General features: G+C 35.3%; 1 protein-coding gene across 1 annotated transcript in view; it reads left to right on the top strand.

The window, feature by feature from the left end:
* The window catches only part of dtn (transmembrane protein 132C dtn), a 691446-nt gene extending 678622 nt beyond the window's left edge, over window positions 1-12824 (top strand). Inside the window, exon 10 of the mRNA XM_081770771.1 lies at window positions 7834-12824. Coding sequence (XP_081626897.1) covers window positions 7834-9696 — 1863 coding nt within the window. The 3' untranslated portion in view covers window positions 9697-12824. The remainder of the gene's footprint in view (window positions 1-7833) is intronic.
* Window positions 12825-13833: the final 1009 nt, after the last annotated feature.

Raw genomic sequence — 13833 nt, 5'->3', positions numbered from 1 at the left:
GGTGCTTGGTTTGATCCCAGCTCGCGCTAAGTGAACTTTGTGGTGGACAAACATCGTGTGCATGGGTTTTCTCGGGGTTCTCCTGTTTTCTCCCACTTTCTTCATTCCACCATTTCATTCATTACTTATCATCACTGTCTCCTTTAGCCTAACCGGCATAACTGTGGGACGTAAAACTTACAGATTTCATTTTATTTTCAAATTTCCTGTGTGAAATAATAATAATAATAATAATAATAATAATAATAATAATAATAATAATAATAATAATAATAATAATAGGAAATTCTTGGCACAAGAGATTGTAACGAGCAAGGAATATCAGTGCGGCTTGGCACTAGTAATTTAGTTAAAATTTGTGGTCACCACATCGGTTCCTCCTTGCCGGTGTTTCCTTGACCAGAGACTGGCCGCGCTGCCGACACCAGTGGGGTTTTCACATTGAAAACACCAGCGCGCTTTGACTTTTGTAACCTCACGGAAACAGGTAAACCAGTGGAGATAGCATTTTGGAATAATTATATATATGTATATGCAGACCCGTATCCAGGAGGATCTAGGGGTTTGCCCCCCTAAATTTTCGCTGACCCCCCCTAAACTTTTCACGTTAGGCTTGCAAATGAACTATAATATGGTGATAAACTATGATATGGTTGGATCGGGCTTCCCTAACTTCAGCCGCTCCCCTACATTTTTGGGCTGGCTACCGGCCTGTGTATATGTATTTGAAACTGTGAATAGTAGTATAGAATGTTTATGCTAAATAATAATAATTTCATTTTTACCACATACAAAGGAAATTTAGAAATAAACTTTTTTGTTACACAAATGTGTTCTTAGCGTGAATGCTGTCGAATTCTATTCCTAATGATGACAGATTTTTCGGTGTTGTTTCAGTATCGTGAGGCAACTGGGAAACTGAAGAACTGACCACACATTACCGTTCTAACAGAGCACATTTTTAGGAGAAAGTGGAGTGTAATATCAGGGATTCTTTTACTACACAAGAAAACATCTATACATAATGAAATATGTAGTGTTAATTTAGATACAAACGTCATTTTCTTGGTTATTACTTTTCAAAATATGAATAGGGACTTATTTCTTGGTAACAGAGAATAGGGACTTATTAGTGTTAGGGGGACTTATTAGAGTTATTAGTGCTAATAATAACCTTGTAACTTACGCATTCTAAATAAGAAATATTTATTTTCCAGATGGTGAACGCGAAATTTCATTTATAGCTACAACATATATATATATATATATATATATATATATATATATATATATATAAATAGTACAACACATATTAACAGAATAATTTTAATTTTATGCATTATTTTTTCATGCTTCATTTTAAAATATAGGGCTTTTTTGTTGAGGTACACCAATTTGTCATTGTCATACATATTAAACTAAAGCATTACCATATGAGTATAAAAATATGTGATGGAATACTTCGTTACATAAAGCCACAACATTATGGAAATGAAGTTATTAAAAAAATAATAAACAAGCTGTATAATCAAAATGCTAAATATCACCGAAGCACTATTCACAATTTAAATATCTATGAGCATACTCCAAAATCCCTAGGTAAGTTTCTACATTGAAAAAAAAAGTAAACAAAATTCACAAGGCCACGCTAAACATAAATACAGGAAAAGTTAAATTAAAAAAAATTTATCAGTAAAATTTCTACTCTTCCCCTCCAAAATTATGTCTCAAATCAAGTAAGTAACTTGCTTAAATTATACTGGTCTACGACTTTTTAATTTTATTGATAAGTGGTCAAAGTTACACTCGAAGTATTGACTTCAATCAATACAAATAAATCAAACAAACACTAATATTTCACATTTATTTATACAATGAGTATGTCATAGTTTTTAAAAAAAAAAAAACAATTTTCATTTCATGTATAAATTTTAAAGAAATAATTCGGTTTCAAATGTTACTTTCACGCAAAAAAAGAAAGAAAAATATACTATGGTAAATTAAAGTGAGATTACAGTGTTACAGTACGTAAAAACTTTTTTTTTTTTTTTTTTTTTTTTTTTTTTGTTATATTATACTATGTACATTGTAAGATCAAAGCACAAGTTCTCTAAACGTACACATTCCATTTTAAAAAGTAGTTCAAATAAGATGTTAACGAAATTTTGCGGACAACTCTCGAAACTTATCTAAGAAGCAACTTTAAAAATTGACAAAAGTTATAGATATACTTCATGAGTGAGTAAGGAAAGAATACAAATGTAGATTAAAAAGAGATCTTTTTTAAAAAAATCTGCAGTTAACAGGAATATAGTTAACAAATCTAAAAGATTCTATAAAATAGATTTACACAAATCTTCAATCAGATCAATTGATTCCCTAAATTTTCTTTGTATCACCTTATATATAAATATAAAAAATATATAAAAACAAGAATTTTAGGAATAATCCAAAAAAATGGATCAAAAGATAGCGATCTTGGCTAAGAATTTTCAAAATGATCCAAAAAGTCATAAAAAGATTGTGATCTTGCCAAATAATTAGTTTTTGGATCAGGGGCCACAAAAGTTAGCAACGGTTCCTAAATCGAGTTTTCGTATTTTCTACGGAATAAGCACATCATAATGAGTAAATTGTTAGTTTGGGTTTGGCTACACTACCTGTAGTTCTCCAGATATAAGGCGTACAAGAAAATGTTTGATTGTATGAAATATATTGGATTTTTTGGATCAGGGTTCACAAAATTTTTGAATGGGCCCTAAATCGAGTTTTCGTATTTTTAACGGAATAAGCACATCATGCGGGCTAAATTGTTACTTTTTGGTTTGGCTATACTATATGTAGTTCTCAAAATATGGGACGTACAAGAAAATGTTTGAATGGGTGAAATATATTGATTTTTTCGTGAATGGGTGAAATATATTGATTTTTTCGGATCAGGGCCCACAAATTTTTTGAATGGCAGCTGAATCTTTTTTTTTTTTTTTTTTTTTTTTTTTTTTTTTTTTTTTTTACGGAATAAGCACATCATACTGAGTAAATTGTTAGTTTTGGTTTGGCCACACACTTTGTAATTGTCAAAATATGGAGCGTACAAGAAAAATTTTGATTGAATGTAATATATTGAATTTTGTGGATCAGGGCAGACAAAATTTTTGAAAGGTCCTTAAATCGAGTTTTTCTATTTTTTTACGCAATAAGCACATCATACTAAGTTAAGTCATAATTTGTGTATGCTATATGTAGTTCTCGAGATATAAGGCCTACAAGAAAATTTTTGTCTGAAATATATTGAATCTTTTGATCCAATAAATGTATACAATATATATTGGTGTTGTTGTCCATTATTATGTTTGATCTAAATCTGTAGTTGACTGGTAATATGTACTATTTTGAGCACTATTCGTTGTTACAAACGATACAGTTTATTTTAAATTGAAATATAATAAATAAAATACAAATAATTCTCTTAGCAAGATACGTCACTATAAAAGTAACTTTTCTTTTACCAGTATAGAAGTTTATTATAAATACCTCATATATAGATAAAATGGGACTGGAGTCAAGAAAGGTATCACTCTTCATGTTTTGAAAAATGTAATAATAATAATAATAATAATAATAATAATAATAATAATAATAATAATAATAATAATAGAGACAGTTTGCTTCTAATTGCTTATAACTGTCTATACTTGACGGGAGGAAAAGCTAATGTAAAGAAGAATGGATCTGTTCTCGCTGTGTTTATTTTTTTCTGCTTTCAGCAAAAAAAAAAAAAAAAAAAAAAACGTACTCCAACGCCTCCTCACTGAAATGCCATAAATGTGTCATTGTTGAAAAGGGTCCTCTCACAGCTGTGGACAATGTTGAAACTTCAAAGTAACCCTCAGTGACTCGCCGCAACCTGCTAGAAGAGAGAACGCAGTGTCGTCAATGCGTTGTTGCAAATTTTCACATGAAAAAAAGGGGGGAATGAATAACTTAATTGGAAGCTTTTAATAAAATTATAAGCTCATATAACAAATCCTTTATTATCGACCTGACTCCATGCAAATTTTTATAAGGATTTGTTCATTGCTTGCTGAGAAAAACACGAAAAAAGTTCCAATGTTATTAGATAGGGGAAAACTCGACTCAGCGAAGAGGTAGCAACAGCCTTAAAGCAAAAATAAAGAAGCACTACAAATCGTATGAACGTTATGGTGACATTTCCTCATACGTCAAACCATTTAGATTTTCTCTCGCACATTACAGACCCGGGAAACATGAATATAGGTGATTTTTTGAAGTCAAAGTATTGTCCGCATGTGTGAATGATTCAAAGTCAGAGTGAACTCAAATGATTCGTATCTGTATTCACATCTTTTATTGATATGAAAATTCACTGTATTTCTGATTCAGTGATTAACTTGGACTAAGTTAGTTTGATCCTCTGTACTCTGTAGTCTTCTGAAATTGTCCATTTATTTTAATAATACATATAACTCTTTGCAGTGATTTCATTTGTGCAGTTGTACGTCTTTTTGTCCTTCTGAAGTGACTCTTAAAATAATCACAAGTATACAAGATCAATACATGTATTTCTATTAGGATAAGTCCTCCGTGGATAAGTCGGTAAATTCGTCGCCTTTGTAATCAAGGGGTCCCACGTTCGAGTTCAGATGGAGGACAATTTCTGTTGGGTGTAAACCGAATAGTGTTTTGGATCCGACTGTAAACTTAAAGTTACCACACACAAAAAAGGAAGATTTTACGATTTTTAGGAAAAAGAAAACGGAAGTTATGTAATGACACGATGACCCTACAGGAAGACATAAATTACCGTATAGGCTGGTGTGAAATGTGACAGTATTACTATTACTCTGAAAAAGTCTCTCCTGTTCCCTTCGAATACCATATTAACGTTTCCTCTATAACACACTGCTAGTCATAATGATCTTGGTGTCATCTTTGACTCGAAACTCAGGTTCTCTAACCACATCTTCTCAACAGTAAAGAAATCAATGTGATGTTGAGGCTTCTTTCCCGATTTACTGAACTACGCACTGGGGCATCATTAACAACATTATATAAAACACTAAAACGGCCCAAGAGTGAATACTGCTTTCCCATATGGGCCATGGCCGCACCTACACATTTCTCTAGATTTGATTCTATTCTCAATTTCTTTATTGTTATAGTGCTCTTTCATGTTCCCGTACTTCGAATATTGCCCAAGGAAGAACTCTTGTGCCAGACTTTAATATCCAGACACGGGAGCATGCAGAAATATCTCTGACATAAAGTTTCTTCATAAGATAATTTATGGGAACTTAAGATCGGAAACCCTACTTCAGGGACCATCCTTGGGTGTCCCTTCCGCAAAACCCGAAATACCCACCTATTCCATCTTACACGCCCTAGGTTGGCAGTCATACAAAGTTTTTTTTTTTTTTTTAAAAAACAGAATACTGAACTATTATAATCGTCTAACAACCGACGTGGACATTTTTTCGAGCCACCCGATGTTTGACAGAGCAATTAAACGAGTTTTGGCCAAATAATATTACTTTTGCATTCTTTGTTGATACTGTTGTTTTTTTTTTTTTTTTTTTTTCCTGGGTTTGATAACATTCCCCGTGTAAAATGGCAAAGTTATGCTGTATCTGGGAATTTGTTCAATAAATAAATAAAATAAATAAAAATATTGATAATTTATATATAACAAACACATATGGTTTTGCATACTAATAATTTTGATTGGAAATTAGGTTTTTCATTAAAAGCATTTGCGAACAAAAAAAAATACAATTCCTGGCAGAGATCAGTGGCTCGGATCCACTTTAAGCCGTAGATCTTCGTTCCGTATATTCCCAGTACAGAAAGAGACTTCTAACACAATTCCAATGAACCAAGTATATTACACAAATCTTTGTTGCTTTTTAACTGTATTTTAATGAAGACTGCATCTCTCGTCGTTTTTTTTTTTTTTTTATACGTTCAAAATTACTTGCAGGACATATCATAATTCACAAGCACTTGGAACTTTCTTTTTATTAATTCACAGTAACTTCTGTTCTTGACATTAATATATCACAAGCGAGCGATCGAAACTGCGATAGTAGAAGCAATTTGTAGCCTGTTCTTAATTATCCCATTACGTGTGATTGCAGTATTAATTAGTTTATTTATTTATTATTAATATTAGTGTTTATTATTTTGTTATTAAGAAATGGTCTATTTTTTTAAAAAATTTCCATCATTTTTTGTTTTTTTTTTTCATTTTTAATATTTATATATTAAAAATGAAAAAAACAAAAAGGATTTAGGAACGTACAGAAACTGCGACCCATTGAAATTTCTGACGCTTAAAAAGTAACACAAAGATCTTGCTCCAACTTAGTAACCAATATTAGCATTAAGTAATGCGATAATGATTTTCATTGGTAAGAATCGAATGATTTTCTCATGCTCCCTCGTTAGTACTCCTAAGGGAGATGGCAACATATAATGTAATTGAAAATGACCGATATTAGTGTCGAATTAATAGTTTTTGGGGTTCCTAAGTTGATTGATGACAGTTTTGATGCCCTTTACGTCCAAATGAAATGTATTCTCCACGTGAGAGGAACAGGCTTTCCGCTATATAATATAAAGTAGATGCATCGTTTTGTACTCATAAGCACTCAAAATAACTCCATTATCTCTCTACGTGGCTGAGTTTAGATTTAAACGGCAAAATAACTCCATTATCTCTCTACGTGGCTGAGTTTAGATTTAAACGGCAAAATAACTCCATTATCTCTCTACGTGGCTGAGTTTAGATTTAAACGGCATCGGAATTGTCACTGTTCATCTCAGCGACCCCAAAAACTAAGGATTTGATACTAATATCTCTTATTCTCAGTAATTTTTATATATCCCCTCCTCCCCCAAGTTGCGAGGCTGAATTTGAATTTAAGCTGTATTGGATGTGTCACTGTTCAACTCAGCAACCTCGAAAACTATGGATTCGTCTCTAATATTGGTTATTTTCGATCATTTTTATATATCTTACCCCCTGCCCTAAGTTGAACCGTCCATCTCATCTCATCTATGTTGAAAATTTGATCGAGATCGGTCGAGTGGTTCTAAGAGTTATTAAGTCACAAACATTGTCACTTTCATTTATATATATATATAGATTAATTGTGAATAGTATTATAAATATTCAGATATTAATGATTGGTATTTTGTTGGTGTGAAGCTCAAACAAAACTTCTTAGTATTATATTGGGAGTGGCTGCCAAACGGCAGGCTTTGTTTTCGTATTGCCTCTTCTGGTCATTATGGGTACTTTTTTATTATTATTATTACTCCAAATTCCAAAAGAAATGAAATTTTTGCTTTTTACGTCCCACGGTTATGCCAGTTAGGCTAAAGGAGACGGTGATGATGAGAGATGAATGAAAAATGGTGGAATGAAGAAAGTTGGAGGAAACGGGAGAACCCCGAGAAAACCCACGCACACGGTGTTTGTCCACCACAAAGTTCACTTGGCGGGAGTAGGGTTCGAACCCGAGACCCCTAGCACCAGAGGTGACCAAATTCCAAAAGAGTGACGTGTTTCGAAAAAATACAAGCCATTGATGTCTAGGTATATTTCATAAAAATAGGTTTCTTAATAATGATTGATTTCAGAGCTTGTCAGAACAAAAACAGACCATTGCTAGTGTTTAGGCCAAGCTTAATTTTATGTATTTTAATTCTTTTTTTTAGTACTTTTGAAAGTACCGTTATTTTGGTTATTAATTATTTTGTGTATGAAAAAAAGGTAGATGAACTTATTTCGTATTGTTTTCTTTTTTCCAGGAGGGCCTTCTGGACATTGATATTGTATTTACCGACGGATCTCGAACTCCCCTACGAGATGTCTCTGTCACCGATTATGAACTCGACGTGGAAAGTCTGGACAGGGACGTGGTCGCTTATGCACCAATGGTAGCTTCCCATCATCCACGAGTCATCGCAATCAACGAAGGTCGTGGGAATCTCCTGAAGGTTACTTTGGAGCTATCGGAAGAGTGTCAACGGAGAAAGACTACGTCCTTGGCTACAGCTCTTGCAGAAGTTGACGTGGATTTCACGGTCAGTCAGAGACCAGATTTTGTTCAGAATGACGGAAATCTCAATCGTGACCCTAGCAACAAGGGACGTAACAAAAGTGCTCGAGGGAAGGATCGGAAAGCATATGAGATGGGAGATCTTAATGATATTATAAGAATACATCTGAAAGATGAGAATAATCATGAACCAACTGTCCAGGCTAGACAGCATCCTGGAGGAAAGCATCTTCGCATGACACCGTTAGAAATCGGTCTTTATGTTCTTCTGGGTGTTTTCTGTTTTGCTATTGTTGTATTTGTGGTGTCGTGTGTTGTGTACGCGTCTAAATTTAAAAAGACAGAAGCTTTGAAGTACGGAAAACGAGAGTCAACCACGAATGCACATGATTGGGTATGGCTTGGTAGAGCAACATTAGAACGAGCGTCTGTTATCAATGGGTGTGCTCAGCCCCAGGTACCAGAAAACAACAATAAAGACCAGTTATCATATCCAAATGCAGAAACAATACGAATAACAGCTAATCCCAACTTCCAAGATGTTGATACGGAATTAACAAGTTTTGATAATCCAAATCACATAGAACTACCATCACGACCCCCAATGGATTCACGCCCTCCGATTGACACTTCTACGTACAGCAAGCCGAAAGGCCGACATCTACCAGCGCCACCTGTGCCACCAAATCACCACCATCAACAAGGGTATCACCATATCCCACCCCATCACGCCCTGCCTAACACGCCTCCACCCCTCCCACCGCATGCAGTTGCACCTGAAATCCAGATGCAGCAACAAAGGAACACATTTGTAGACGACTCTGGGGACTACAAACCTCCAGTGCCCCCACACAGAAACATTGGCGTCACCGCAAGGATTGGTCCATCCAAAATGCAACAGCCTGTTCCAGGTTTCCATTTACCAAAGAACATTCACGAGCCTCCAAGAGATCGATTTATTCTCCAGCCCCAGCACCAAGAGGAAGGAGGAGGGGAGATGGATGCTCCTTGGGGAGGAGTCCGAGTTCTTCCAACCACCAGAGAAGTCGCCCCTCCATTACCCAGAAGGCACCACCACCACCGCAAGTACACTAACAATAACAATAATACAAATAACAATACTCAACATCATATCTCCACAGAAGAGGAACAAAACCGACAAAACAGTGGAGAGATTGCTAGTCATCAGAATGCCATAGAAACACAGCAGCAAGAATCTGGTCAAGAATTAACAAGACAGCAGCAACAATTGTTACAGCATCAGCAAGTTTGCGACGAGCTACCCAATCCAGAATTTGTAGATTTTGCTGAAAGCGGTTTAGTTGACTACCAGGAGCGATGTAGTCCTGTAGAAGTGAAAAGGGCGAATATTGTTGGTAATCCCATGTACTCAGCAGCATTGCGAGCTGCTCGACATCATCAGCACCTCACGCAGAACGAAGAAGAAGACGAGGATGAAGACGAAGAGGAAGAAGAAGATGATGAAACGATTGCAAGACGAATTGAGAAAGAGCTTGGTTTAGAAACCGATGTAGGCTTAGACTTTAGTCTGGGTATGGACTATGATCAGCTTATGGAATATTTTGATAACCTAAAAGAATCTAATGCCTGAGGAAAAGCTAACAGACATCCCGAGCCTGAATCCAGCCCCCAAAATGATGACCAACAACATCTAAAACATGATAAACACCTACACTCGACAGGGCAAAAGGATTGAAGAGAAAAGTACGTTTGTGATTGGTGAACAAGTATACGGTTTTTTTTCTTCTGCTTGTAGCAAAATCAGGCACTAGGGTTGTCTGTGTTTTATGAAGAACATTTCATATTTACTGATTGTTTGTTAAACCCTTTGATCGTTGACAACACACGATTGTATGAAAGTATATAAAGTGTTTCCCAAAGTAAAAATGAAGCAAAAACAAAGACCTTTGAAGTCATCTTCTTTCTTGAAGTTAACTTGAAATTCAATGCCACTATTAAAAAAAAATGCAATACATATACATACATGTATGTAACTCAATCTAATCTGTATCTATCTATATAAATATTAAGCTCTCTTTGTCGGCTGTATATTAATACGCCATGTTTCACTTGAAATAAATTGGTGAAATGAAAAAGACTACGTGAAAAATTCTATTGAGGCAAAGTATGTGCAATACAAAGTATGTTACCATAATTTATTTTGAGGTTTATGTATGTATGTATGTGCGGGTGTGTGCTGTCATATAGATTATTGCCATATTGAAACGCATTATAGTGATTTTAGTTGGTCAGAACGAAGAGAAACCTCAAAATATGTGTTGTATAGTTTATTATTATTTTTTTTAAAAAGGAAAAACATGCTCATTTTTTGAGTTTATTGAAAGCTTTAAACAATACTACCTGACGCAAATATATATATATATATATATGAAGTGAACATTCCTTCGTGTCCGAGTCAATTGTATGTGAGTTGTTCATGTTTCAGTCAATTTTGTATGATTAAACATATAAAAAAATCATATCAACTTTAATACATATATATAAATAAACTATATATGCATGTAGTTAGTATTATAAACAGACAACAAATGTGCGTGTGTGTGTGTGTGTGTGTGTCACGAAAGAAACGTATGTTGGTATGTGTTGTATGTAGGAAAGTGCGTAAGCTATGACACAAAGGATGCATGTTATAGAATGATGTGTATAGCGTATAGGTAGTAAAGTAAAAAAAACTAGTTTGTTAATGTTCCTATTTCCCTACTTAAAAGCACTGTATGCACGTTGCAAGCTGCTGTTCCGAAAAATGTAATACATTTATTACTTTTTTTTTTTTTTAAATAAAAAAGGGATTGAAATATGTTGGTGGATATTTATGTACAATAAGGACCTAATTATGTTGTATTTGTTTGCTGACAGTACAATTCTAAATTATTTAGATCCAGTTTGTTCAGCAGTAATTTTTAATAAGTTTCGAACAGATGGCATGAGGGAAAACTCATTAGTAGTTATTTTTATATCCGCAGAGAATGGAAAGATGTCAAAGATCTAACTTTAAAAAGATCTGAATCTCCTATTATTTCGGCGTCGTGAGGCAAACTGGGGAGTGACGTGAAAACAAGACGTGACGGTCACTACGTCTTGAAAGCTTCTGATGCGCCTGTTAGGGACATTACGTCGTAGCGTTCTGACCACGTGCTCGCTGCTAGTTCAGCTAGTCGCTAGCGGATAGCGCTGGAGCAGGCTTAGGCTCACAAATGAGCTGTTACGCCAACTGGTTTGGCTTGGTTTTGGAATCTCCTATTATACAGTCCAAACATGGCTAGAGTGCAAGAACATTATACAGTCCAAACATGGCTAGAGTGCAAGAACAATAACAGCCAATCGACTTAGAAGGAAGTTAATGTATTCTTGAGTGAAATAATTTCTCCGGAATTACTTGGAACATTCGTATTTATCTTCCATAATTTATTGGTGTTCTTGGTTGGGCTGCCTCCCTTCGTTTTTGCGGTATGTGCATATGTTCTTAACCCATTTCTGCCCAAATTATTTTTTCGAAATATTTGTTTCTATTTTTCATATCCCTTACAAAATACACACCACGTGACACGGAGCGGGATGTCGCTGACCTAATCGTAGGCAGTGATACCAACCGACACTAGAAAAAGTTGTACCGTTTACCCCGATTTTTATTTCAGCCCCAGAGGTTCCGAAACCTCACAAATGTCGACATTAAAGGTTGTCGACAAATGTCGACAATGGGCACAAATGGGTTAAGTAAAATAATTCTCCTAAGCCGTATTAAATGCTTTTGTATAATTAGATCCAATTACTTACAGGTTAAAACGTTAAATTACGTACAGGTTAAAAGAGTACAAACTAAGATAGGAGGATTGTGACAAGATGTGGGATTAGGGTAGCGAAATAGGTGGTACATTGGCCTTAATTTAGTCACATCAATCGAGCTCGGTGATTATATTCTGATAGTTCAATGATAATACATTTGTTTACGTTTAACGTCGCTTTTCAGCAGCAAGGCTATGTAAAACGTGAACCCACAATGACGTGCACCCCAGAGACGGAAAAAAATGAAATGAAATCTTTGAGTTTTACGTCCCACGGTTATGCCGGTTAGGCTAAAGGAGACGGTGATGATGAGTAATGAATGAAATGGTGGAATGGAGAAAGCGGGAGGAAACGGGAGAACCCCGAGAAAACCCACGCACACGGTGTTTGTCCACCACAAAGTTCACTTGGCGGGGGCTGGGATCGAACCCGGGACCCCAAGCACCAGAGGTGAACGCTCTACCACTGAGCCACCGCGGCCCCAACCCAGAGACGGGTTGAACCCGGGACCACGTTCATCGGTGCGTTGTAATGGAAGTTGCGTGGCGTGTCAATATTGTTAACATTTGTGGTTTGCGTTCTAATATTTTTTAGGTCATGACGTTTGTAGTGGAGTAACAGGGTAATTCACATTTCTTTTCCCGTTTTTTGTGAAAGTTTCAGAAAATGCGTAAATACGAGCTTAAAAGTGTAACGGCAGAATTAAAGTTTTTGACATCTATTGAGATTGCCCAGGGTCATGATTTAATCTTGTAAATCTCCAAGAATGAAAATAATAAATCAATCTCGGAAGAAAGAAAGAGAGAAAATTGTTAGAATTTTTACAATTTCTAACTCATTCATACATTAGCTGACTCACAGATACCTAAGGCTTAAAAATAAACGCATTCATTTAAACAGCCACACACACACACACACACACACACACACACAAATAAACACACACTGGGAATTTTTTGTGGGCGAAAAATTTGAGCAATTTTTGATAGAGAGGACACATATTTTTCGCCTATAAGAAATTGACATGGTCAATCGTTCTGAGCTTTCGAAAGTAGGGTTCTGTGTAACAAAATACATCAAATCCATACCCTGGGGTACGCTGCACAGAACTTTTTTTTTTTTTTTTTTTATAGCTGTATTACGTGTATCCTCCTCATCCAAAAAAGCTCAAGTTTTTCGCCCATAACAAAGAATTGACACTATCGATTTTCCTGGGGTTTCGAAATTTGGATTTTGTGTAACAAAATACATCAAATCCATACCCTAGGGTCCGCTGCACTTTTTTTTTTTTTTTTTTTTTTTGTATAGCTGTATTACGTGTATCCTCCTCATCCAAAATCACTCAAGTTTTTCGCCCATAACAAAGAATTGACACTATCGATTTTCCTGGGGTTTCGAAATTTGGATTTTGTGTAACAAAATACATCAAATCCATACCCTAGGGTCCGCTGTACTCTTTTTTTTTTTTTTTTTTTTTGGTATAGCTGTATTACGTGTATCATCCTCATCCAAAATCGCTCAAGTTTTTCGCCCATAACAAAGAATTGACACTATCGATTTTCCTGGGGTTTCGAAATTTGGATTTTGTGTAACAAAATACATCAAATCCATACCCTAGGGTCAGCTGCACTTTTTTTTTTTTTTTTTTTTTTTTTTTGGTATAGCTGTATTATGTGTATCCTCCTCATCCAAAATCGCTCAAGTTTTTCGCCCATAACAAAGAATTGTCACTATCGATTTTCCTGGGGTTTCGAAATTTGGATTCTGTGCAACAAAATACATCGGAATCCATACACTAGGGTCCGGTGCACAGTTTTATTTATGTATTATTATTTATTTATTTTTTTGTGTGTGTGGCTGTGTTATTTAAACGTATATATATTTATTTATGAAAGAAATTTCTTCTGTTCCCGCTTCACGAACA

This window comes from Thermobia domestica, chromosome 9 (genome assembly GCF_964235325.1).
Source record: "Thermobia domestica chromosome 9, izTheDome1.hap1.1, whole genome shotgun sequence".
Lineage (NCBI taxonomy): Eukaryota > Metazoa > Arthropoda > Insecta > Zygentoma > Lepismatidae > Thermobia > Thermobia domestica.
The sequence above is the reverse complement of the archived record's forward strand: the minus strand, read 5'-3'. Positions and strand labels throughout refer to the sequence as shown.